We start from the raw sequence: 27593 nt of genomic DNA on the forward strand, positions 1-27593 counted from the left end.
CACACACACACACACACAAGACTGCTTGTTGTGTATTGTAAACAGGATGCTGTACAAAGTAAGATAACAGTTAATTCCAATTTTAGTAGCTCATAATCCTTTAGAAAAGACAAACAATAAAAGCAGTTTATTAAACTCTGTGATACTAAGAGGAAATAAATATTTCTAACCAGGGAAATATCAGAATCACTGTGGATCTCATGGAAAAATGGACATTGTAAGAATGAGTATAATTTTTGATATGCAGAGATTGAAAAATAGAATGGGAATAAAACCTTTTTGAGTATGCTTTAGGAAGATTTATCTGATAATTAAGACAGAAGGCAAGCAGTTAAAGTGTGGAGGCTGTTGGAATGGTATAATCATGAAGTGCATAGAGGGCCTGAAATAGATTCTCTGACTGTAGAATTGACTGAATCTGGATTTCAACACTGGCAGTGGTAGAACAAGGTTCTGATCTGGGTAACTGAGAGGAAACTTGGTGTAAACTTAGGATTTTTTTTTAGGGTGTTTTATTTTGGAGGGAAAAAAAATTTTTTTTCTAGGAGTCAGTTTGTGAAAGGAGATGGGGAAAATAAAGTTTCTAATACATTGGCTTAGGAGTTCTGCAGTGTATTGAGCAGGAAGTAGAAAATATGGATGTGTAACTCAAATCAGGGATAGAGATGAAATTCAAACTATGATAGCATATGCTGAAGAAGACTATTGGAGTGAGCGGAGCTAGAACTTTGACAAAAGCTCCTAAGGGGGTTGGTGGAGAAAAGGGAACCTCTGAAGGAACTGTAGGGGGAAAAAAAGAACCAAATACTTGTTTTGTAGGCCTTAGGAGTAGGGTGTTTTAATGTCTTTGGGGTGGCGGGGGGAGGTGAAAGAGTGTGAATAGCCTCTAGATTTGACAACCAGTATGTGCCTCGTGTCTTGAAAACGCAGTATTTTTAGAGTGCTGGAGCTAGAAAAAGTGGGAGGAAGTTAGCTAGCTAGCTATCAGAAAATGTAACAAATGGGTATAAACTGCTTATTTGAGGATTTTCATAATGAAAGGGAGGCTGTTAAAAGAAAGGGTCTTTTAGAATAGGAAGATTTAATCATTTGAATACTGAGGGTAGTTGTAAGGGATCTAACCATGAGGAAGAATGTGATTAAAAGAAGGCTTATAGAAGTTAGCTTTCCTCCAAGGAAAGGTGAATAACAATAAAATATTTGAGGTTGACAGAGTATTTATGTCAGATGACCTCCATTTTACTTTATTATTTTTTTTGTCTTTTGTCTTTTTTTGTTGTTGTTGTTGTTGCTATTTCTTGGGCCGCTCCCCGCGGCATATGGAGGTTCCCAGGCTAGGGGTTGAATCGGAGCTGTAGCCACCGGCCTACGCTAGAGCAACAGCAACGCGGGATCCAAGCCGAGTCTGCAACCTACACCACAGCTCACGGCAACGCCGGATCATTAACCCACTGAGCAAGGGCAGGGACCGAACCCGCAACCTCATGGTTCCTAGTCGGATTTGTTAACCACTGCGCCACGACGGGAACTCCCATGACCTCCATTTTAAATCATAAATGTCTGCTTGGGGTTGGCTTTGGGGTAAGGAAAAATGGTGTAAATTTCAGAAATTAGCTTATTACAGTTGTGAAATTCACATTTTACATGGCCAATATAGATGTTCAGTTGATGTTATTCAAGTCCTGGGTATAAGCAAAAGATGTGCCAAAAGGGGTTCATATGGTTTTGTCATGGATCCAGTTGACTGTTGTTATGAGTGGTTTAGTTGACAAATGTTTCTAATCCCCAAATATTTCTGCCTCTGCTTTCTGCAGGTCATAGAGACTTGCATTTCTTAGAGTACTTGTGATATGTAAGACCATAAGACCATGTCTCCAGTACTGGTCAGTGAGTTATAAGTGATACACGTTGACCTCTACTTGCTGCTGTAGGTTTTTTTTTTTTTTTTTTTCCCCTCTGTCACAACCTGTACATCGTTTGAGATGGTGGCTTCCCTCACATCCTGCATTCTTTAGTTGACTATTTAGAGTCAACTATGTTTATGCACATGAGCAATAAATGTAGCCTTGCTTAAGCCACTGTATTTGGAGGTTGATACTGTGGCAGCTTTACCTAATACAGGTGATTGAATTGAAGTTTGATGATGGAAGTTGGCCAGGTAATGTGCTGCTGTCATTTAAGGGCATTGGATAATTAAGGGTGTTAGTGAATACATGTTACAAGTATGGATAAGTACATATTGCCATAATATTAAACTGGGTTGGGAAGGTAGGATTGAAGTGAGACCAGGAAAGAGTTTACAGACTGCATAGAAACTAGCAAAAGAAGTAACAATTCCATTAGCTTGAGTATGATATTAGGTTCTTGGTTTTAAAGGTACATGTTACCATTTGTAGCATATTGGTTTGCTTTAATATTTCCTAGAGGCAGTGATATACTCTGATACATGTGAATAGTGCATCTCTCTCATTTATTTTACCTAAAAATATTTTTAAATACTTTCTTTTACTCTGATTCCAGTATGATTTTCTGAAACCATGATCAGTCTTTTTGAAGATTTTAAGTTCAAAATACACCAGCCATTATGCTGTTAATCCAGATCCATCCATTATCACAAATAATGCTTGTAGAATAAGTGCCCAAAACGCAGAATGACTTTAAATAGTGTTGGCTTTGAAAAGCCATCATTGTTCTCTTTAGTATTTAGAAACTGATTTAATTATTTACTCTGTAATTCTTTAAACTTTGATTTTTTTTCTCTTAGACATGTGATTCAGTATATCACAGTGGTATGCAAGTTTTAAAAAACTTAGAATAAGTCTCCAAGTCAAACATCCACTTTAGGATTGGCATTTATTTGTAGTTTATCCAGTACTCACATAAAGTGAAAAAAAAAAGTTAAATTTGTCCTATGAAAATGTTCTAGCCTTGATTACGTTTTCGTATAAACTGTAAAACGAACTTCAATTTTCTAAACCTTAAACTGTTCAATTACACAGGAATTTTCATTTTTACTTGAGAAAAATCCTAGATCACAAATGTTTGTTTTTGTTTTTCAGATTCCTGGATTTTGTGAGAATGAGAAAGGAGTGGTCCCTTGTAATATTCTGGTTGGCTATAAAGCTGTATACCGTTTGTGCTTTGGATTGGCTATGTTTCATCTTCTCCTGTCTCTACTGATGATCAAAGTAAAGAGCAGCAGTGATCCTAGAGCTGCAGTGCATAATGGGTAGGTTTTTGAATAAACTTCAATATAAAGTCTTAATAGCCTCTTCTCAGTAATTTTGAGTCTGTCTAAAAGTTTAAAGTAAACATGAACAATCTGCAGAATTATTTTGTTCATGGATGAAATGGTAAGAGCATCCTGTTGTCTCTAATAGAGAATGTGTCAGAATTTGGAAATAAAACTATTAAATAGTAGCCTTGAATCATTTATCGGTATAATCTCTAATGCATAACGTTTAATAAATTTGACCCTTGTGAACAACATGGGTTTGGATTGTGCAGGTCCACTTAAACACATATTTCTTTCAACAGTAAATACTATGGTACTACATAATCCATGATCTGTTGGTTGATTGAATTCATGGATGAGGAACCTCAGATACAGAGGGCTGACTATAAGTTATAAGTGGATTTTCACCTGCATAGAGAGTTAGTGCCCCTAACCCCACCCAGTATTGTTCACGAGTCAGCTGTACTTTCATCCTAAGAAGATTTATCACATTTTGTGAATAATAATAAGGTGCTCATTCCTCCTCCTTTTAGCTTTTCTTAGGCAAGACTCATGACATAAAACTGAACTTAGTTCTTTAAATTTTAGTGCAGCCAAAATGAAAAACTTTGTTCCTTTGAAGCAAGGTGATTGATTTTCTGAAGGGTTATACTGGACAACCTAGAAACTTCAGGGTTTCTTTTATCAGTTTTCATTAATATAGAGTACTACTTCTGACACTCAGTTTTGAATGTTTTAAATTTTATTGCTGTTTCTTTCCCCCCATAAATTAAAAAAAATGAGTATCCTTATATGTTGAGTGCATATCAATTTACAGTTGTAATATATTCTTGGATCCTTTGAACATTATGTCCTTTGTCTCTTGTAACCATCTTTGTTTTAAAATCTACTTTGTCTCATATGAGTATTGCTACTCAGGCTTTCTTTTGATTTCTGTTTCCATGGAATACCTTCTTCCATTCTCTCACCTTCAATTTGTATGTGCCCCTAGAGCTGAGGTAGAGCTCTTGTAGACAGCATATATATAGGTCTTGTTTTTGTATCCATTCAGCCAGTCTATGTCTTTCAGTTGATGCATTTAGTCCATTTACATTTAAAGTAATTATTGATGTATGTGTTCTTATTGCCATTTTAGTAATCATTTTGGATTTTTGTTTGTCTTTTTTCTTTTCTTCCCTTGTTCCCTGTTTTTGTGGCTTGATGACTATATTTAGTGTTGTGTTTAGATTGCTTTTTCTTACTCGTGTGTGTACCTGTTGTAGGTTTTTGGTTTGTGGTTATCATGAGGTTTTGATACAGGAGTCTATATATAAATACACAAGATTGTTTTAAGTTGCTGGTCGCTTACTTGTAAATGCATCTCCACTATCCTGAATTTGTACCCTCCTCTTCTCTGATGGCTGGTTTCGGTATCATATTTGTGCGCAATTTCTTATTTTTGCTATTTGTTTGCCTTGTCATTTGTAGTATTTTTGTTACTAGTTGTGGCCTTTTTCACCTAGAGAAGTTCCTTCAATATTTGTTGTAAAACTGATTTAGTGGTGCCGAATTCTCTTAGCTTTTGCTTTTCTGACAGCTTTGATTTCACCTTCAAATCTAAGTGAGAGCCCTCTTGGGTAGTGTTCTTGGTTGGAAATTTTTTCTTTCATCACTTAGGTGCCACTACCATTTGGCCTGCAGGGTTTCTGCTGAAAAATCAGCTGACAACCTTATTTGGCTTCTCATGTATGTTATTTTTTACTTTTCTCTAGCTATTTTCAGTATTTTCTTATTGTCTTTGATTTCGATCATTTGATTACTATGTGTCTTGAGGTGTTTATCCTTGGGATTGTTCTATATGGTATTTGTTCTGCTGACAGTATTTGAGTGATTTCCTTTCCTGTGTTTGGGAAGTTTTTGGCTGTTACCTCTTCCTCTGTTTTCTCCAGCCCTTTATCCCTCTCTTCTTCTGGCACCCATATAATGTGAATGTTGGTGCCTTTAAAAGTTGTCCCAGAGTTCTCTTAGACTGTCCTCATTTCTTTTCATTCTTTTTTCTTTGTTCTGTTTCACATTAGTGATTTCCACCATCTTATTTTTTTTTGCAGATGACAGGATATCCTTCTTTCTCATGGCCAAATAATATTCCATTGAGTATATATACTACAGTTTCTTTATTCATCTGTTGACAGACACTTAGGTTGTTTTTATGTCTTGCCAGTTGTGAATAATTCTGATGTAACATGGGTATGCAGATATCTTTTCAGTACTCTGAAAAGTTGTTCATTTTCTTTAAATATATACCTAGGAGTGGGGGTGATGGAGTGTATGTTTGTTACGTTTTTAATATTTTGAGGAACCTTCATACTGTTTTCCATAGTGACTGAACTATGGTACATTCCCACTAATAGTGCATAAGAGGTACCATTTCACCACGTTCTGACCACCACTTATTATTTGTTGTTTTTTTTTTTTTGCCTTTTTCTAGGGCCACACCCACGGCATATGGAGGTTCCTAGGCTAGGGGTCTAATCGGAGCTTTAGCTGCCAGCCTACGCCACAGCCACAGCAATGCCAGATCCAAGCTGCATCTGCAACCTACACCACAGCTCACAGCAATGCTGGATCCCTAATCCGCCTAGCAAGACCAGGGATAGAACCCGCAACCTCTTGGTTCCTAGTCGGATTCATTAACGACTGTGCCATGACGGAAACTCCTGTTGTCTTGATATAGCCATTTTAGTAGGTATGAGGTGATGATATTATCATAATGATTTTGATTAGCATTCCTCTAACATTAAGTGATGTCAAGCACCTTTTCATATTTCATATGCCTGTTGGCCACTTGTATGCCTTCTTTGGAAAAATATCTATTTAGTTCCTCTGTCCATTTTTAGATTATTTGCTTTATGTATTTATTTTCACTATTGAGTTGGATGGAATTTTTATATGTATTTAATATTAACCACTTATTTGACATGCGGTTTGGAAATTTCTTTTTCCTATTTTGTAGGTTGTCTTCATTTTGTTCATTGTTCCTTTTGGTGTGCAGAAATTTTTTAGTTTGATATAGTCTCGCTTGTTTTACCTTTTTTAGATGTACCTTTTGGTGTCTAATGTACTTTTTGGTGTCTCATTGCAAAACCAGTATCAAGGAGCTTTTTCCTTATTTTTGTCTTCCTAGTAATAGTATCTTTCTAGTGTCAGGTCTTAAATGTTTAACTCTTTACTTATTTCAAGTTAATGTTTGTAAGTGGTGTAGGAAAGGCATCCAGTCTCATTTTTCCGTATGTGGCTGTCTTTCCCAAGACTGGTGAAGAGACACCATTCTTTCTTCACTGACTCCTCTTGATTCTCTTCTCAAATATTAGTTGATCCACAATGCAAGGGTTTATTACTAGGTTCTCTCTATTCTGTTCCATTCATCTTGTCTATTTTTATGGTAGTACTGCTTTAATTACTATGGCTTTGTAGTATAATTTGAAATAAGTAAGTATATTTACAACTTTGCTCTTCCTTCTCATTAGTGATTAGACTTTGGGATCTTTCTTGGTTACATACAAATTTTAGGATTTTTTTTTCTATTTTTTTGTTTGTAAATGGCATTGGAATTTTTTGTGGAATACTTTGAATCTGTAGGTGTCTTCAGTTTTTATCAAAGTCTTGTACTTTTCATCATACAAGTCTTTTACTTTGGAATTTATTCCTCGGTATTTTGTTGTCTTTTGATGCTATGTGAATGAGATAGTTTTATTTCTTTTATAGATATATTTTGTTAGTGTGATTTTTATTGGTTTCTTTATATTGCCTTTGGTATCCTGCAATTTTACTGAATTGGTTCATTAGTTCTAATAGTTGTTCGGTTTAATCTTGAGAATTTTCTATATGTAAGATAATATCATCTGCAGGTAATGACAGTTTAAATTTTCCTTTCCCATTTGGATGCCTTTTATTTCATTGTCTTATCTTATTGCTTGAGCTAGCCAGTACTATATTTAATAAGAGTGGTAAGAATGGGCACAAGATTAGGTCTTGTTCCTAATCTGCAGGAAAAGATTTCATACTTATATCATTGAACATGATAATAGCTGTGGATTTTTTACATATGGCCTTTGTCATGTGGAGGTATGTTTCTTACATATACCCAATAGCTTGAGCGTTTTTTTCATGAAAGGATGTTATATTTTGTGAAATTCTTTTTCTGCATCTATTGAGCTGATGAAATGATTTTTTATTTTTTAAAAATCATATTATATTGAGGCATCCTTATATCCCAAGGATGGACCCCACTTTGGTATGGTGTATAGTCTTGTTAATGTGATGTTGAATTTGGTTTGCTAACATTCTGTTGAGGATTTGTGTATCTGTAGTATATTAGGAGAATTAGTCTATAGTTTTCTTGTCCTGTCCTTATCTGACTTGGCATCAGGACAATGTTGACCTGGTAAAGTGAGTTTTGAAGTGTTCTTCCTCTTTGGATTTAGTAGTAGTAGTAGTAGTAGTAGTAGTAGTAGTTTTGGAAGAGTTTGAAAAGGACTGGCATTAATACTTGACCCAGAGTGTTGTATCAATTTCTACTGTACGGCAGTGATCCAGTTTTACATATATATAAATTCTTTTTCTCATACTATCTTCCATCATGTTCTATCTCCAGAGATTGGATATAGTTTCCTGTGCTATATAGTAGAACATCATTGCTTATCCATTCTGAATGTAATAGTTTGTATCTACCAACCCCAAACTCCCCATCTATCCTACTGCCTCCCACCAACTCCCTTAGGAATCACAAATCTGTTCTCTGTCTATATTTCTCTTCTAAATAGGTTCATTTGTGCCATATTTGTGTGTGTGTGCCATATTTTAAATTCCACATGTAAGTGATATCATATGGTATTTTTTTCTCTTATTGACTTCACTTAGTGTGAGACTCTCTAGTTGCATCCATGTTGCTGCAAATGGTATTATTTCATTCTTTTTATGGCTGAGTAGTATTCCATTGTAGATATGTACCATGACCTCTTAATCCATTCATCTGTTACTGGACATTTAGGGTGTTTCCATGTCTTGGCTATTGTGAATAGTGCTTCTGTGAACATACAGATGCATGTATCTTCTTGAATGAATGTTATGTCTGAATATTTGCCCAGGAATGGTTATACTGGGCCATGTGGTAGTTCTGTATTTAGTTTTCTGAGAAACCTCCATATTGTTTTCCATAGTGGTTGTACGGATTTACATTCCCACCAGCAGTGTAGGAAGGTTCCCTTTTCTCCACACCTTCTTCAGCAATTGTTAATTGTAGATTTATTCATGATAGCCATTTTGACTTGTCTGAGATGGTATCTCATTGTAGTTTTGATTTGCATTTCTCTTATACTGATGTAAGCATTTTATCATGTGTCTTTTTCATATGTCTTTGGAGAAATGTCTATTTAGATCTTCTACCCATTTTTCGATTGTGTTTTTTGTTGTTGTTGGGTTGTATGGATTGTTTGTGTATTTTGGAGACTAGACCCTTGTCGTTTGCATCCTTGGCAAAGATTTTCACCCATTTGGTGGGTTATCTTTTCCTTTTTTTTTTTTGTTTGTTTGTTTTTGTTTTTTAAGGTTTCCTTTGCTATGCAAAAGCTTTAGAGTTTATCTAGGTCCCACTGGGTTATTTTGTTTTTATTATTATTATTTTAGGAGGTGGGTCAGACAAGATGTTGTTGCAGTTTGTGCCAAAGAGTGTTGTGCCTGTGTTTTCCTCTAGGAGTTGTATAGTATCTGGCCTTACGTTTAGGTCTTTAATCCATTTTGAGTTTGTTTTTGTGTATGCTTTTAGAGAATGTTCAGATTTCATTCTTTTACTTGTAGCTATTCAATTTTCCCAGCACTGCTTTTTGAAGTGACTGTCTTTTCTCCATTGTTTTATATTCTTGCCTCCTTTGTCATGAATTAGTTGACCGTAGGTTCTTGGGGTTATATCTGGGCTTTTAGTCCTGTTCCATGGATCTATATTTTTGCTTTTGTGCCAGTACCATCCTTTTTTTTTTTTTTTTCTTGCTTTTTAGGGCCACACTCATGGCATATGGAAGTTCCCAGGCTAGGGGTCAAATTGGAGCTACAGCTGCCAGCCTATTTATCCCTGGGATAAATCCCATTTGATTATGGTTTGTGATCTTCTTAATATATAGTTGGATTTAGTTTGCTAATATTTTGTTGAGGATTTTTGATCTGTGTTCATCAGTGTTATTGCCTGTAATTTTCTTTTTTGTCATATCTTTTTGGTAGCAAGATGATGGTGGCCTCATAGAATGGGCTTGGGAGTATATACTTCTTTGCAATTTTGGGGAAGAGTTTCAGAAGAATAGGTGTTAAAGTCCTCTCTGAATGTTTGATAGATTTGCCTATGAAGCCATCTGGTACTGGACTTTTGTTTTTCAGAAGTTTTTAAATCACATTTTCAATTTCAGTCCTTGTGATTGCTATATTCATATTTTCTGTTTCTTCCTGGTTCATTCTTTATAGGTTGTACCTTGTAGATTCTGTCCAGTTCTTCTAGATTGTCCATTTTATTGGCATATAGTTGCTTGTAGTTGCTTTGTATTTCTGTGGTGTCAGTTGTAACTTCTTTTTCATTTCTAATTTTATTGATTTGAACGCTCTCCCTTATTTTCTTGAGTTGAGTCTGGCTAAAAGTTTATCAGTTTTGTTACCTTTTCAAAGAACCAACTTTTGGTTTCATTGATCTTCTCTGTTTTCTTTGTCTCTATTTCATTGATTTATGCTCTGATCTTTATGATTTCTTTTTTTCTACTAATTTGGGGCTTTGTCTATTCTTCCTTTTCTGGATGTTTTAGGTGTAAAGTTACATTAAGTTTTTTTGATGTTCGTTTCCTGACATAAGATTGTATTGCTATAAACTTCCCTCTCAGAACTGCTTTTCTGTGTCCTACAGGTTTTGGATGGTCATATCTTCACTGTCATTTGTCTCTAAATGTCTTTTGATTTCCTCAGTGATCCATTAGTTATTTATTAGCATATTATTTGGCTTCCAGAAGTGTGTGGTTTTTTTTGTTTTTCTTTTTTGGTCTTTATGTCTTTTTAGGGCTGCACTCGTGGCAGTAGGGGTCCAACCAGAGCTGTAGCCACCAGCCCTCACCAGAGCCACAGCGATGGGGGATCAAAGCAGCATCTGCAACATTTACACCACAGCTCATGTTAGTGCCAGATCCTTAACCCACTGAGCGAACCCGAGGCCTCATGGATGCTAGTTGGTTCGTTAACTGCCAAGCTACAACAGGAACTCCTGTTTTTGTTTTCTTGTAGTCGATTTCTAGTCTCCTCACATTGTGGTCATTGAAAATACTTGAAATATTTCAATTTTTTAAAATTTACCAGGGATTGATCTGTGGCCCAAGATGTGATCTATTCTGGGGAATTTTCCATGTGCATTTGAGAAGAATGTATATTCTGCTGCTTTGGGGTGGATTGTTCTGTAAATACCAGTTAAGTCTAAATGGCCTAGGGTATTATTTAAGGCCTGTGTTTCCTTGTTGATTTTCTGTCCGGATGACCTGTCCATCAATGTAAGTGGGGTGTTAAAATCCCCCACTGTTATTATATAACTTCTCAGTTTCTCCTTTTGGTATTAATTCTTTTTTAAATGTTTGGTAGAATTCACCAGTGAAACCATTTATTCCTATTTTTGATTACAGATTTAATCTCTCTACTTGTTACTGGTCCTTCAGATTTTCTATTTCTTTCCAATTCAATCTTGATAGGCTGTGTGTTTCTAAGAATTTATCCATTTCTTCTAGGTATACAGTTTGTTGGCATAAATTGTTCAGAGCAGTCTATTATGATACTATGTATTTCTATAGTATCGGTTGTAATGTCGCTTTCATTCCTGGTTTTGAATCCTCTTTTTTTGTTAGTAAAGCTGAGTATTTGTCAGCTTTATCTTTTTGAAATACCAGCTCTTAGTTTTATTCCTTTCTGTTGTTCTGGTCTCTGTTTCATTTAATGTTTACTCTGATCTTTGTCATTTCTTTCCATCTTTAGGCTTATTAGCTAGTTCTTTTTTCCATTCCTTGATGTATAAAGTTAGATTGTCTATGTGACATCTTTTTATTTTCTTACTCTCTGCATTTGAAACTTCTTTATATACACTAGAAGCCTCTTTTCAGAACTGCTTTCATAGCATTCCATATGTTTTGTGTTGAATATCCATTTTCACTTGTTGAGATAATTCCTGATTCCCTTTTGATCTCTTTGAACCCTTTGTTTCTCAGGAGTCTAGTGTTTAGTTTTCACGTACTTTAAAATTTTTGCAACTTTCCTCTTGCTGACTTGCAGAGTTACTCTGTTATGGTTGGGAAAGAGACTTGGTATGATTTTGTTCTTAAATTTAGTAAAACTTTTGTCCTATTACATGATCTATCCTGGAGAATATTCTATGTACACTTGCAAAGAATATGTATTCTGCAGCTGTTGGATGGAATAAATGTCTGTCCTATAAATATCTGTAGGTCCATTTGTACTTAGGTATGGTTTAAGTCCAGTGTTTCCTTGTTGATTTTCTGTCTGGATGATTTATCTACTGCTGAAATTGGGGTTTTGAAGTTCACTGTTATTGTTCATTCCTTCCTGCTATTACTACTTGCTTACGTTTTAGGTGCTCCACCAGTGTTGTCATGTATATACGTCAATCCTTACACACCATGGGGATTAGGGGAACTCACCCTCTGCACAGTGGAAAAACTGTGTAATTCGTAGTTTGCTCTCCGTATACATAGTTACCTCAGATCTTTTGTTCTACCATATCTGTGGTTTTGCATTCACAGATTCAGCTAAACATAGATTGTTTAATACTGGTATAAGTATGCTACCTCTGGTTTCTGTTGATACTCATTTGAATGAAATGTCTAGCTTTTACTAGCTTTTCATTTTGAGCCTCTGAAATGAGTGTTGTAGACATATAATTGGGTTTTTTTTTTTTTTAATTCATCCAGCCACCATGCCTTTAGATTGCTGAATTCACTGCATTTACATTTAGCATAAATATTGATGTATGAGGACTTAATAATGCCATCTGGTTGTTCTGTATTTCCATTGTTTATTTTTTCTTCAGTGCCTATGTAAATTTGTAATTTTCTTTGTAAACTGGCAGTATGCTCAGCTTCTCTATCTTCTGTGAATCTTTGCTTGGTATTTGCTTTGTGGGTACAATGAGGCCTGTGTAAAACAGGTAAAACAGTCCGTTTTAAGCTGCTAGAACTTTAGTTGCATAAAAAGCTCTACTTATTTACTCTTTGAATATCTATCACAGTTTACCTCTTTTTATATTGTATATCCATTAACCAATTGTAGTAGCCACTTTTAATACTTTTTTTAATCTTTATACCCCAGTTAGGAAATTAACACACCATCCTGTTAAAGAATTCGATTTTTCTAAATCTGTGTGTTTACTTTTACCAGTCTGTTGAATGCTTTTGTATATTTTCATAACACTAATTAGTGTCTTTTCATTTCAGCCTGAAGAAATCCTTTTACCATTTTTCACAAAGCATGGTAATAAATTCCTTAGATTTTGACTGGGAATATTTATTTCTCCTTTGTATCTGAAGGATAACTTTACTGGACAGAGTAATCTTGGATGGCAGTATTTTCCTCTTAACACTTTGAGTATGTTATGCCAAAGTTGTCCTACTTTCTCCTGGCCCGTAAGGGTTTTCTACTGAGAAATCCACTGATAGCCTAATGGAAATTACTTTGTAGATAACTATCTTGTTTTCTCTGGCTGCCTTTGGGATTCTTTTTCTTCGGTTTTTGACAGTTTCATTATATATCTTAAGGGTCTTTTTGCTTTGAGATGATAGTGTGCTCTTATTAGCTTTGTGAACTTGAATGTCCAGGTTTAGAAAATTGTCAGCTATTATTTCTTTAAATAAGCTTCCATCTCCCTTCTGTTCCTCTCCTAGAACGCCAATCATTCTAATATTTGAATTCCATTGATTACTTAGGCTTTCTTCCAACTCTTTTTCATTTTTTTCCTCTGTTCACCCTGATTGAGTTATATCAAAATTCTTACCCACTTTTTCTGTCTTCCTTTCAGTCTATCCTTCTGCATATCTCTATTACATTTTTCATTTCATCAAATTCTTTGGCTCCAGAATGTTAGCTTTTTTTATGATTTCTGTCTCTTTCCTAAATTTCTCATCCAAGTATTATTTTTCCTGGTTTTGTTAAATTATCTCTGTGTTTTCTAGTGGCTTGTTGAGTTTCCTCAAAATAGCTATTTTGAATTCTTCATTTGCTAGATTGTAAGATTCCATGCCTTTGAGCTCATTTATTGCAGGATTATTATCTTTTGGTGATGAAATGTTTTCTGGTTTCTTCAGATTCCTTGTAGTTTTTGCATGGCTACTTTTCACCTTTGAAGTAACAGACAGTTGAAATCTTTACTAGTTGACTTCACATGGGGTATACTGTTTATTGATCCTGTTTTATCTGGGGTTCTCTCTGACTCCATATGCTTGCTTCTTTTGCTTCCTTCTGTGGCAGAATTGTTAAGCTTTTATGTTTTCTCTGGTTCTTTCAACTCATCTGGCTGGCTACTGGAAATCTTTTTTGTTCTCCAGGAGGGGACCCCTATAGCTCATGTTTGTCATTTCTCCCTTGCCCATAGATTATGGACTGTGTTTCTCAGAGGAGCCCCCATTACTGGATCTGCTTATGCCACTGCACTAAGGAGAGCAGCACACACAAGGAGCTGGCCATAGAGTCAGGGAGTTGTGGGTTTAGTGCTCAGAGTGTTTGAGGTGCATTCATAACCAGGAGAAAGATTCTCAGCTGAGGTTCCCCCAGAAGCTCATGGACAGATTGAATGTTTCAGTCTTGAACTCAGTAAGCAGGAACTGTGTTCCTTTAATTCTCTTTGATATTCTTATCTGCCTCTTTCCCCAACTCCCTCCCCTTAGTCATGGAGTCCTTCCTCAGTACCCTGGGTGCTGCTGGAAAGAAACTGGTTTCTCTCGAATTGTCTCACAGAGTTAGGGTAGAGTCACTCACAGCTCTCCTTTTCCTCCACAGGTGGTATCTGCTGTGTTGCCTTCGTGGAAAAGCAGCACTGGCAAAATTCCTTTCTTTTGCATTGAATTTTTTCCCCCTCATGTAGCTTACTGGCATCTCCCAGCAGGAGGGGTGAACTTTTATAAATTCTTTCTCATCTTCCAGTGTGTGCCCAAATTGGCACTCTCTAGGTTTTCCCCGACCACAGCCGGGAGAGTTGGGGTGGGTTTGCTGGTTCTGTAGCCCCATATTGAGGTCTTGTCTGCCTATTACCAGATAAACAGGTGTGTGAGACTCCTTCCGAAACTCTTGGCATATATTGCTGAATCCTCTACCTACCAGAGAGACACTTTTATGTGTAGATGGATACACAGTTGTTAAAAATACGGGGACAAAAATGATGTCTCATGCCACCTTGAAGCTGATGTACTAAAAGCTGATTGTTTTAAATTAGTACAGAGTCTTGGATAAAGTGTTTATTGTGTGTTTTCAGAAGTTATTCATTTGTACAGTGTACCTTATTTACACTGATAAGTTATCATACTCGTTTATGTAAAATAAACCTGTGAAATGAAACTATATCCTCATTTTATCATAATGAATCAAAACCGTCCTAAAACAGTTTACATGATAGTCTTCAGTTCTCAGAAAGATTAGTCGCATTCAGTTTAGCTGTTCTTTAGGATTAGCTCTTAAAGATGTCATATATGAAATTACTTGTTGAATGATTATTTATTAATGAAAATTTATTTTTGTTTTAGATTCTGGTTCTTTAAATTTGCTGTAGCAATTGCAATTATTATTGGGGCTTTCTTCATTCCAGAAGGAACTTTTACAACTGGTAAGAAATTTTTTTTTTAATTGTGTGATTTTTGATATTTTATTAGGGAATTGAAATAATTGTTGCCTGGAACTGTAACTCTTTGTTTTGCTTTTTCCTTTTTTCCTCCACCCTGGTTAGCAAAATGAAGGCGTCTGTATAAAATTTTATTTTTTTGTGTATTTATTGTGAATAAAAAGTGAACCAGTCAGTCATTTATGTTTTTTTTTTTTTCCCCCTTTCAGTGTGGTTTTATGTAGGCATGGCAGGTGCCTTTTGCTTCATCCTTATACAGCTAGTCTTACTTATTGATTTTGCCCATTCTTGGAATGAATCATGGGTTGAAAAAATGGAAGAAGGGAACTCGAGATGTTGGTATGCAGGTAAGGTTTTTTTTGTCTTAACAAAACATCTTCAAGGTAGTTGAACTTTGAAAGTGAGAGCAGATATGTAGGCTATGGAGAAATTACAATTTTTATGGTTTAGTTTTTATGAGGAGGAAAAGTTCATGAGTGGCATCTTAGCACATTTGTGTCAGCAACTTTATTTGTAGAGCTTTTGGCATGTCAATAGGAACATACCCAAGAACCAGGAAATAATCCAGAATACCCTGACTGGCTAAAATAGAAGTTCCAAAGCCTGTTGCTGAATATATATATATTTCACAGCCTACTTTCCTGGGAAGCCTATATCAGGTTAAAAGTAAAATATTGAAAGGACAAGGACAAACAGTGGTATAATTTTTAAACATCAACTAGCAGGAAAAATAAAAAAGCAATTTTATAACAAATGCAAAGGATGCCGTTATGTGTTAACAGTAGCACCTGAGGGAATTTTTATATTAATGTATTTAAGGTTTATTTATAATGACGAGCTTGAGGTCCTATGGTTAAACTCTAAAACAGAGACCAAATTGAGATTCTTACGAGAGGTGACAGAAACAAGGGAGGAGAACCAGGTTTAAGTGCATTTTCAGTCCTTATACAAATAGAAGGGACTGTGATAAATTGGAGAATGTGAAGGCCCCTATCTAAAGTGAGTGCATAGCTACTTCTCACTTCCATCCGGTAACTGCCTTGTGGAAACACCAAGTGTTGCTTAATTTTTGTTTTTTGTTGTTTTCTTTTCCAAAAGCCGTATTTCTGGATTTTTTTGTGAAATGATCTGAGTTACAGTTAAAATAATTATTTTTAAATCAGAGTGAAAGCTAAATCCAGCATGCCTGCTCACTTCATGTTTTCTGTCATACAACTAGTCTGAGATTTTTGATATTAGTGGCTAAAGTAGAGTTTGGTGTTCAAAAAAACAAGCTGTAGTCATTTGGAAAATTTACTTCAAAGAATATCTTTTTTTAGGGGGAGGGGGTTGTCTTTTTAGAGCTGCACTTGAACTATGGGGAGGTTCCCAAGCTAGGGATCAAATCAGAGCTTCAGCTGCCAGCCTATACCACAGCTCATGGCAATGCTGGATCCTTAACCCACTGAGCAAGGCCAGGGATCAAAACCCCGAGTCTTCATTGATACTAATCGGGTTTGTTACTGTTGATCCATGATGTGACCTCCTAGAATATCTAATTTTCTAATGTTAAATCTAATGCAAGATTTTCTGTTTTGTTCTCTACCGTTTCCCCATGGCCTTTGTTAGGCATTCAGGAAGTATTTGTTGGATAGATCACCTGTCAGTGAGGCACATCTACATAAATATATGTATTTTAAGGACACATTAGCACAAAGCTAAATAAAACGTGTGATGAAATGTGCATGATAGAAGAAACTCAGGTGGTCTTATATAATAATGACTTACTCTTGCATAATTTAAGATTTTAGTTGATGAGGAAAAGTATCACTGTTTTAGCATTACTAGTGAAAATTTTAATGCCCTTGTGTACAACTGAATGATTATCCTTCTTTAAAAACCTTAAGTAATACTACTTTCCTAGTATTTTTCTATATTTTGAACATAATGTTTAATGTGTATGAATGTTTTGGAAACTGTACATTTTACTATTAGATAAAAATCATATTAGTATATTGTCCTTGAAAATATGTGTCCTTGAAAATACAATTAGTATATTGTTGTCCTTGAAAATATAAGTGTTGTCCTTGAAAATATAATCTGTGTAAAAGACTTACATTCTTATGTGATAAAGTTCAGAATATCCTTACCTGCTTTTATAAACTGTGTAGTGCTGACACAGTGTTAGTTGCTTAAAATAAATTTTTGAATAAAATTGTTTTTAAAATGAGCCCTGTGCCTTATTTCTAATATTTGTGGTAAAATCTAATTGTTCAGTGTATTTCTTTCACAGCTTTGCTATCAGCTACAGCCCTGAATTATCTGCTGTCTTTAGTTGCTGTCGTCCTATTTTTTGTTTACTATACTCATCCAGCCAGTTGTGCAGAAAATAAAGCCTTCATCAGTGTCAATATGCTCCTCTGCTTTGGTGCTTCTATAATGTCTATACTGCCAAAAATCCAAGTAAGTTCCTTTTATCGTTAGTTTTTATGAGCTGTTTTTTGAGTTTTCCTAAATCTTGAATAACAGAATATTTTCCTGTTTTGCTTAATGTTTTCTTTGGTAGGAATCACAACCAAGATCTGGTTTGCTACAGTCTTCAGTAATTACAGTCTACACAATGTATTTGACATGGTCTGCTATGACCAATGAACCAGGTATGTTTCGTTTGCTTGGATTTATTTCTTTGTAATGAATCCCGCAGCTCTTCTCTTTTTCAAAGATGGTAATTTTGTAAAATTAAGCTCCTAGAGGAGTGAAGAGAATGGAAGTAGCATTTTCATCTTTGATGTACTGTTGTATTTTTTCACTCAGTTTCTTCTTTCACTAGCAAAAACTATCAGAAATTATATGAAAATTGTAAGAAATATATACCAGATTTGTACCGTGCAAATGATAGTACATGTAGGAAGAAATAAAAGCTGTTAAAATGTTTGTTGAGTCTGTTATAAACAGTGTAGGTTTTTTTCACTTACTGAAATTTTTTCTTTTTCGCAACTACCTTACAAGTGAATATAACTGGTCTTTGTAATCTGGTTATAGGCCGGTTATATTGCATTCCATGGAAGTAGATTCCTGTATATGTCATTTGGGGGAAAACAAATTAGAAATTAGTTACAGTTGACCATTGAACAACAGAGTTTTGAACTGCAGAGGTCCACTTATCCATGAATTTTTTTTTTCAAAAATATGTATGTACTGCAATACTTTACAACCTGCATCTAGTTGACTCTCTAGATGCAGAACTGCAGATATGGAAGGGCTGGATACAGTGGCCAGCCATCAAGTTATATACATAGATTTTCAATTGTGTAGGGGAGGGGTTGGAGGGGGAGCAGGGGAGTGTCCCTGATCTCGTTCAAGAGCCAACTTACTATTTTTTGAAAAGGAAGCAATGGTCTATTTTCTTTAAAATAAGGAAAAATTATGAAATATGCTTTTTTAAAAATCTCATAATTTCACTGAGTTTACAAATTATATAAGTGCTTTTTTTTTTTTTTTTTGGCCATTTTCTGGGCTGCTCTCGTGGCATATGGAGGGTCCCAGGCTAGGGGTCAAATTGGAGCTGTAGCTGCTGGCCTACGCCAGGGCCACAGCAATGCAGGATTCAAGCCCCGTCTGCCACCTACACCACAGCTCAACAGCAACACCAGATCCTTAACCCACTGAGCAAGGCCAGGGATCAAACCTGCAACCTTGTGGTTCCTAGTCAGATTCATTAACCGCTGAGCCACGACGGGAACTCCTATAAGTGCTTTTTATCACTAGTTGGAGGAAAGTTTTGCTTGTATATAGTAATTTTAGTGATTTGCTTTAGGGATTATCCTTATACAAAGAGTTTTAAGGTAAAAATCATTTTTCATCGATAAGGTGGCAACTGACATTTCTGGCTTTGTGGGAAGAAAAAAACGTATTTAGGATACTTAAGTGAATACCAATCCCATTATAATTCTTCCTCACAAGAGTCAAGAAGCTGAGTAAGCATTAGATTACATTATGACTTATTTGGTCATTTCCACAAACCATGTGCTAAAATTCTATTAACTAGTCTTATGTGTAAGCTATCCTGCTATATATAACAATGTATGTTGACAAGTTGATAAACTTCATGAAATCACTGTTACCTCACAATATATGCTAGAAAAGCCAGTGCATTTTGGTTTAGAGTATCTGATTTTTATTCTTAACTCTACTTGTGTTTTATTGTACTTTAGAAGAGAGGTCATTTAAATTTTACCAATTTCCTGAAGTTCCCATTGTGTCTCAGAGGGTAAAGAACCCAACATAGTGTCTGTGAGGGTGCAGGTTTGATCCTTGGCCTTGCTCAGTGAGTTGACTTGGCATTGCTGAAAGGTGTGGAGTAGGTCTCGGGTATGGCTCTGATCTAGCATTGCTGTTGCCGTAGCATAGGCCAGCAGCTGCAGCTCAGGTTTGACCCTTAGCCTGGGAACTTCTGTATGCTGAAGGCTTGGCTGTTAAAAATAAAATGAAAAAGAAAAAACACCGATTTCCTGATCAATAGTGTCTTTTTTTTTTTTTTTTTTCTTTTTAGGGGCACACCTGCGGCATATGGAAGTTCCCAGGCTAGGAGTTGAATCAGAGCTATAGCTGGCAGCCTACATCACAGCCACAGCAACACAGGACCCGAGCTGCGGCTGTGACCTACACCACGGCTCACAGCAATGCCGGAACCTTAACCTCGTGAGCAAGGCCAGGGATCAAACCTGCTTCTTCATGGATACTAGTCAGATTCGTTTACACTGTACCACAGCAGGAACTCCCTGATCAATGTCTTAAATGTCTCTCAGCTCATGCATGAGGTTGAAAATGAAATTGTTTTCCAGGCATATTTATAAAATTAGTACTATAAACTTTCATTATTCATAAGCTTATTTTTGTTTATGCCTTTTTCCAGCAAAACTTTCAATTTACAAGAGTATAAAGGTAAAAAGAACTACAGTTGTGCTCTGAAAAATTCTTATACTAATATTTTAATTTAACCATAATTTGTATTATAGAAACAGACTGCAACCCAAGTCTACTGAGCATAATTGGATATAATACAACAAGCACTATCCCAAAGAAGGGAGAGTCTGTACAGTGGTGGCATGCTCAAGGAATTATTGGATTAATCCTCTTTTTATTATGTGTGTTTTATTCAAGGTAAGAAAATTATGGATTTAATTTTTTAAAGAAGTCTAGCTATTCATTTATGAATTGTTTATTTAAATACCCTTTTTTTTTTCTTTCTCTCTTACTAAACTCTCATGCAGCATCCGTACTTCAAACAATAGTCAAGTTAATAAACTGACTCTAACAAGTGACGAATCAACATTAATAGAAGATGGTGGAGCCAGAAGTGATGGATCACTCGAGGATGGAGATGATGTTCACCGAGCCATTGATAATGAAAGGGATGGTGTCACTTACAGTTACTCCTTCTTTCACTTTATGCTTTTCCTGGCTTCACTTTATATCATGATGACCCTTACCAACTGGTACAGGTATTTATATTTTATGAAAACTTTGCATATGGAATCCTGGTGGTTTTTTTGTGATTTCATTCTAAAACATGTGGTGTAGAGTACTTTTTATCCTCCAGTCTATTTCAGAATTTACAAGTAAATGAATAGTGAGATCAGTGTGAGAAATGCAGGCTGTATTTCCTCAATTTAGAAGTGACAATCAGGAGTTACCATTGTGGTGCAGTGGGTTAAGAATCCGACTGCAACAGCTGCACAACTGTGGCTTGGAGTCAGTCCCTGGCCTGGGTATTTCCATATGCTGCAGGTGTGTCCATAAACTTGAAAATATTTCATTGATTTTTTTTTTGAACTCTTGAAGAGAGTGAAAGTTTCATGAAACTTGCTTAGATTTCCTAACACAGTATTTTTCTTCTTTTATCACTTCAAAGTTAAATTTTTCAGAGTTCCCATAGTGGCACAGCATAAACAAATCTGACTAGGAACCATGAGGTTGCAGGTTCAATCCCTGGCCTCGCTCAGTGGGTTAAGGATTCGGCATTGCCGTGAGCTGTGGTGTGGGTCGCAGTCAAAGCTCGGATCTGGTGTGGCTGTGGTATAGGCCAGCAGCTACAGCTCCGATTAGACCTCTAGCCTGGGAATCTCCATATGCATGGGTGTGGCCCTAAAAGGACAAAAGACAAAAAAATAATTTTGTTAAGAGGAAGGTAGAAGTTTGTATTTTTAAAAAATTCTAATTTTGTCAAAGGGTTACTAAAAAATTCGATTTGAACTATGTTTAGGACGTTCTATTTTTAATAATTTTTAATGCATAATATTCTTACAAATTTGTAAGACTGAATACCAGCAAAAGAGGTAGAAAAAAAATCATTCTTTTTTTTTTTTTGTCTTTTTGCCTTTTCTAGGGCCACTCCTGTGGCATATCAAGGTTCCCAGACCAGGGGTCTAATCGGAGCTGTAGCCACCGGCCTACACCAGAGCCACAGCAACGTGGGATCCGAGCCACGTCTGCAACCTACACCACAGCTCACGAAAATGCTGGATCTCTAACCCACTGAGCAAGGCCAGGGACCAAACCCACAACCTCATGGTTCCTAGTTGGATTCATTAATCACTGCACCACGATGGGAATTCCCGAAAAAATTTTTTTTGTTTTGGCTTTTCATTCTTTGCCTTATTTGAGAGCAATCTCTGCCAGCGTTTATTTTGAAAATATCTATACTGCAGCATATTAAGGTATAAGAACCCAGACAGTTCTTAGCAATTCACAGCTTTGGCTGTCAGGTAATAAGAAATGTTAAGCCTTTAGATCACCAATATTTTTGGTATGTTTCATGAAGATAAAAATCAACTAAATTTGGAATGTATTTCCTTCCCCATTTCTTAAATCAGAAGGTGGAGGGTGTTTCCTATATATGCTTTGAACAGATCATATAGTCTTTATACAGGTTAGGATTGATAGATCTTTGTTGTAATAACATCTTTTATTTATTCAGAAGTCACAATCCATTTTCTGCTACCTCATTAGCCAGAAGACATAAAGATTCTGAGTATTATATAAAGGAGCTACTTCAGAGGCCTATGCCATTCACCCCTTTAAAGAAAATTGATTTTTTTTTTTTTTTAACCCTTGCATTAGCTGTCAAAGTAGTATGGAAAGCAAGGCAGCAGATAATTAGTCTGGCAACTCTGTATCCGTTATCACAAAATGTACAAAGAATATATCTGAAGAAATAAAGCCTAATGGCTTGATGATTAGGCTAATGGCTCTCCCCTTTTTGTTTTCCTTAAATTTTTTAGGTATGAGCCTTCTCGTGAGATGAAAAGTCAGTGGACAGCTGTCTGGGTGAAAATATCTTCTAGTTGGATTGGCATTGTGCTATATGTTTGGACACTGGTGGCACCACTTGTTCTTACAAATCGTGATTTTGACTGAAGGAGACTTCTGGCATGAAAGTCTCACTTTGATCATCACTTATTTGGAATTAACAGTATTCCCAATTTTTGTAAAGTTGTGTATGTGTGTGCTTCCCATGTAACTTCTCCAGTGGTCTGGCATGAATTAGATTTTACCGCTTGCCATTTTTATTCATTAGTCTTGCCAAGTGCATTGATATGTGTGTTAGAATGAGTCACTGACAGTTTAATTCTTTAAGTTGTATTAGGACTTAAGCTGTTTTAGAAAAATATAAAAAGAAATGTATGGCTGCCTTTTGAAATATTTGATGCCTTGTGCTATAGGAGACTGCAAAGAACATGGCTATTTTAAAATTGTATAAAGATGTATACACATGTCACTTAAAGGCCAGTTTCCTAAAAAATCTTTTCAGGTTTTTCCCTTGATATGAAGGTAAGGAAACAGGTATAGAGTGTCTGATTGACAACAGTGCAAGTTAATGATGGGGATTGAGACAGAGGGCTTTCAAAGAAAGTCAGATTGCTGGTGGGGGGGAGGGGGGTGGGTACTAAATTGAATACCCAAGTAGGTTGTAAGTTCTGGGGTAGGGATAGCCTTCCATACCAACACAGTGAACTTTGTTTGGGTCATTGTAAACACAGGCAGATGTGTTCAGTGAGTTCAGTGGAGATGTTAGGAACTATAAAGGATTTGGACAAAGGTTTTGAAAAGGATAATCATGGGTTAGAAAGAGGTGATTGAACATCACTTCAAAAGTTTTGAAAATCAGGGATGGTAAACTTTTGACAGGAAGAAACTGCTTCAGTAGACAGAATCTAGTCCAGTCTTCTAATTTTAAAAATGAAGGAACTAAAGTACAGATTCAGATAGCTAAGAGAGCTAATCAGCAGCAAAGCTGGGAAATCCCAAGTCCATCAAAAGTAACTGGCATTCTCTTTGGCATTCAAACATAATTTCTATTCAGGAGTTCCCTTGTGACACAGTGGTTAAGGATCTGGTATCATCAGTGCTATGACTCAGGTCACTGGCGTGTTGTTGGTTCAATTCCTGGCCCAGAAACTTCCACATGCCGCAGGTGCGGCCAAAAAGGAAATTCACATGCATAACAGATTTTACACCTTGTAAGTGGTGGATAATTTGTGACACAGATTGCTGGTGTCCAGCATGCCTTCTATACATAAACTGAGGCCAGGAGAATGATGGCTGCTGTAGAATAAACTCCTGCTTATAGTACACTATACAGTTCAAAAGATGTTTGTATTTACTACCATCTAATTGAAATATATAGGTTATTATATACTCTTTCAATCTGGAAATCAAGCAGTACGACTGTTAACTTAGAAAACTCTTAGTTACTTGTGTCATTAATGTCTTAATGAATCGTAAAATCTACATTTGCTTCTTTTAAGATATTCATGTAAATGAAATATAACAAATTGAATTCCCCAAGTTTATTCTGTATGTTGATAATTGGTTCCATGATTTTGAATGGCTGTGTTCTATCTTTAAATAAAGAATTCAGAGAAAGTGTGTGATATGTTTACTAATTCTTTAGCAATTCAAATTTAAGTGGTGTAATACCCAGACCTGCTTTCTACGTGTGTGTCAAAGAACCTGACACTAGAGGGTAACAGACCATTTTCTGTCCTGAAAAACTGAATTGTTTTAAAGGTGATATTTATGATTTGAGTTTTCTGTAAGTAACCACACTGAAGTTGGAGCTCAAAGATAATTGGATTCTCCTAAAGAATCTTCAGGAATTGGACAAATTTGAAGACTATTTATATAACTCACTTGATAGATATCTTATACTTGCTTTTTCTATCCTCCAGGCATTTTCTTTCTAAATTGCGTTTTGATGATGCTTTTTCTTACACTTATTATGATAATATTTTTTAAAAATCCCTTACTTAAAATAAGATGCTCAATTCCATACTGAAATATCAAGAAAAATTAAGGAAATAATCCCATTTATCATCACATCAAAGAGAATGAAATAACCTTGGAATAAACTTACCTAGAAATAAACCTACCTAAGGAAGCAAAAGACTTGTACCCTGAGAACTGGAAGTCACTAAGGAAACAAACTGAAAACATAAACAGATGGAAAGATATTTTATGTTCTTGTATTGGAAGAAACAATATGGCTAAAATGACCATATTACCAAGGGCAATCTACAGGTTCCATGCACTCTTATTAAATTACCAATGGCAGTTTCCACAGAACTAGAACAAAAAAAATTTAAATTTGCATGGAAACACAAGAGACCCCAAATAGCCAAAGAACAATCTTGAGAAAGAAAACAGCTGGAAGAATCCTGCTCCTTGCTTTCAGACTATTCTACAAAACTACAATAATTAAAGAAATATGGTACTGGCCCAAAAACAGAAATACATGTAAATACATCAGGATAGAAAGCCCAGAAATAAACTCAAAGCAGTTAAAGTCAATCTATGACAGAGGCAAGAATATACAATGGAGAAAAAACAGTTTCTTCAATAAGTGGTGCTGGGGAAACTGGACAATTACATGTAAAAGAAAATTAGAATATTGTCTAATACCATATACAAAAATAAGCTTAAAATGGATTAAAGACATGTGGAGTTCCCGTTGTGCCCCAGAGGAAATGAATCTGACTAGTATCCATGAGGATGTAGGTTCTGACCCCTGGCCTCGCTCAGTGGGTTAAGGATCCAACGTTGTCGTGAGCTGTGGTGTAGGTCACAGATGTGGCCCGGATCTGGCTTTGAGTGTGGCCCTGAAAAGAAAAAAAAAAAAAAGCAAATTACTTGGTACACACAACTTGAATGAAATTTCCAGGGAATTATCCTGGGTTAAAAAAGCCAATCCCCAAAGTTCCCATTGTGGCTCAGTGGTTAAGGAATCCAACTAGGAACCATGAGGTTGTGTGTTTGATCCCTGGCCTTGCTTGGTGGGTTAAGGATCCAGCGTTACCATGAGCTGTGGTGTAGGTCGGAGACATGGCTTGGATCACACCTTGCTGTGGCTCTGCCGTAGGCCAGCAGCTACAACTCCGATTAGACCCCTAGACTGGGAATCTTCATATGCCATGGGTGCAGCCATAGAAAAGACAAAAAAAAAAAAAAAAACACCTCATCCCCAAAGGTCAGAGTATCATTCCATGCATATAACATGCTTGCATTGACAAAATTAATGAAATGGAGAACAGATTACTTGTTGCTCAGAATCAGAGGTGAAGGGAGAAAAGGATATTTGTGGATGGGTTCGATGTTTAGCTTTACAGGAAACTGCGGATCTGTTTCCAGAGTAGCACTTCCTATTCACACATTTGATCTATGAGCAATTCACTTTGCATCTCACCATTAGCAATGATCTCATCATCACCAATAGTGATGTCAATTTGTTATTTTAGTCATTCTGATAAGAATGTTGTGGTATCTCACTGTGGTTTTAATTTGCCATGTGGTTTTAATTTGCCTTGTCCAAATGGCCAGTGATGTTGAATATACTTTTATGTGCTTGTTTGCAATTTGTTATTTCCTTTGGTGAAATGTCTATTCATCATGTCTTTTGCCATTGGTAATTGGATTATTTTGATTACTGTTGAGACTTTCACATATTCTAGATACTTGTCTTTTGTCAAGACATGGTTTACAAATTTTTTCTCCCAGTCCATAGCTTTGTTTCTCCATCTTCTTAACAGGGTCTTTTGCAGAGCAAAAGTGTTTTTATTTTGATTAGCTTTATCAAATTTTTAGGAACTTATATTGTTTCAATTACCTGTCTTGCTGTCCTTCTATGTTCAATTTGTCACTATTTGGCCAGTGTTACACCCTTTTTAGTACTGTCCTATGGCAGCTCTGAAAGCCACTTACTGGGCCAAAGATGTTTTATTCTTCTACCCTTGATTTTCTGTGCTCTAAGATACAGAACGAGGGTAAGTTTTATTCCTTTTTTAGTGAGTCTACTAGAGCTCTCCAGAGAAATAGAACCAATAGGGTGTGTGCTTTTATACATTCACAAGACATGCACACGCACACACACACAAACACACACATATAATACAAAGACACTTATATGACTGGCTCACCAATTACAGATGCTGACAAGTCCAAAGTTGTGGGCTGGCAGTTGCACGGGAAGTATTATAAAAGCTTTGGACTCATATAAATGTTCCTTTTGAAAGTCCAATCTACTAAATCAAGGTTAGCATCAACTGAAAAATCAAGTTGATAGCACGTAACTTTTGTTGTTTGTTTTTTCTTTTTGTTTTAGGGTCATACCTGCAGCATTTGGAGGTTCCAAGGCTAGGGGATGAATTGGAGCTGTAGCTGCTGGCCTATGCCACAGCTGCAGCCACAGCCAGATCCAAGCCACGTCTGCAACCTACACCACAGTTCACAGCAACACAGGATACTTAACCTACTGAGCAAGGCCAGGGATTGAACCCACATCCTCGTGTATACTAGTTAGGTTCACTTCCACTGAGCCACAACGGGAACTCCACATAGCACGTAACTGTGTTGAAAACGGCACTTAACCTCTATGATCATTTCCTAAAGCTGTAATTCCAGTCTAATTATGGGAAGAAACATCAGGTACCCCAATTTGAAGGACACTACAAAGTATCAGTCCAGGCCAATCTCAAAATTGTTAAGATCTAGCTTATTTATTATTAAATCCTTGAAAATATTTCATGTATGTTTAATATTTTATGTAGGCTCCAATTCTCAAGTGTAGCATTTTATATATGTTCATCATGAGTGTCATGTGGTCACTTCCCCAGTCTGTATACCATTTGTTCTCACACTTCAGCCTCTAAACTCCTGAGTTTACCATTCCTATGAAACACATAGTGACCACCCTAGAACACTTAGCTCTAAGTGACAAGCTCTCCTAATGGGCCTACTTTTAGCTCCCTGAGGCAAAAGAAACCTGGCGGTGGGATGAAGATCGGGGGCACCCTCTAAATTCTTGATACTATGCTGTTTGTTTTCCTCATAGTACAAAGGAACTTTCTGCATAAAACACAAGCTAGATTATTTTTAAAAGAACCAGTTTCCAGAGCATCAATTTCCATGTGTACACCTTCCTAAAGCTGATAT

The 27593-nt window shown here is 36.3% G+C and overlaps 1 protein-coding gene across 1 annotated transcript in view; it reads left to right on the top strand.

Annotated features, from left to right (window-relative positions):
• SERINC1 (serine incorporator 1) overlaps positions 1–24032 on the top strand; it is a 41135-nt gene extending 17103 nt beyond the window's left edge. Inside the window, exons 3-10 of the mRNA XM_047759495.1 lie at positions 3060–3229; positions 15031–15110; positions 15335–15472; positions 17398–17567; positions 17671–17761; positions 20123–20267; positions 20378–20608; positions 22388–24032. Coding sequence (XP_047615451.1) covers positions 3060–3229; positions 15031–15110; positions 15335–15472; positions 17398–17567; positions 17671–17761; positions 20123–20267; positions 20378–20608; positions 22388–22523 — 1161 coding nt within the window. The 3' untranslated portion in view covers positions 22524–24032. The remainder of the gene's footprint in view (positions 1–3059; positions 3230–15030; positions 15111–15334; positions 15473–17397; positions 17568–17670; positions 17762–20122; positions 20268–20377; positions 20609–22387) is intronic.
• Positions 24033–27593: the final 3561 nt, after the last annotated feature.

Source organism: Phacochoerus africanus, chromosome 2 (genome assembly GCF_016906955.1).
Source record: "Phacochoerus africanus isolate WHEZ1 chromosome 2, ROS_Pafr_v1, whole genome shotgun sequence".
Taxonomy (NCBI): Eukaryota; Metazoa; Chordata; class Mammalia; order Artiodactyla; family Suidae; genus Phacochoerus; species Phacochoerus africanus.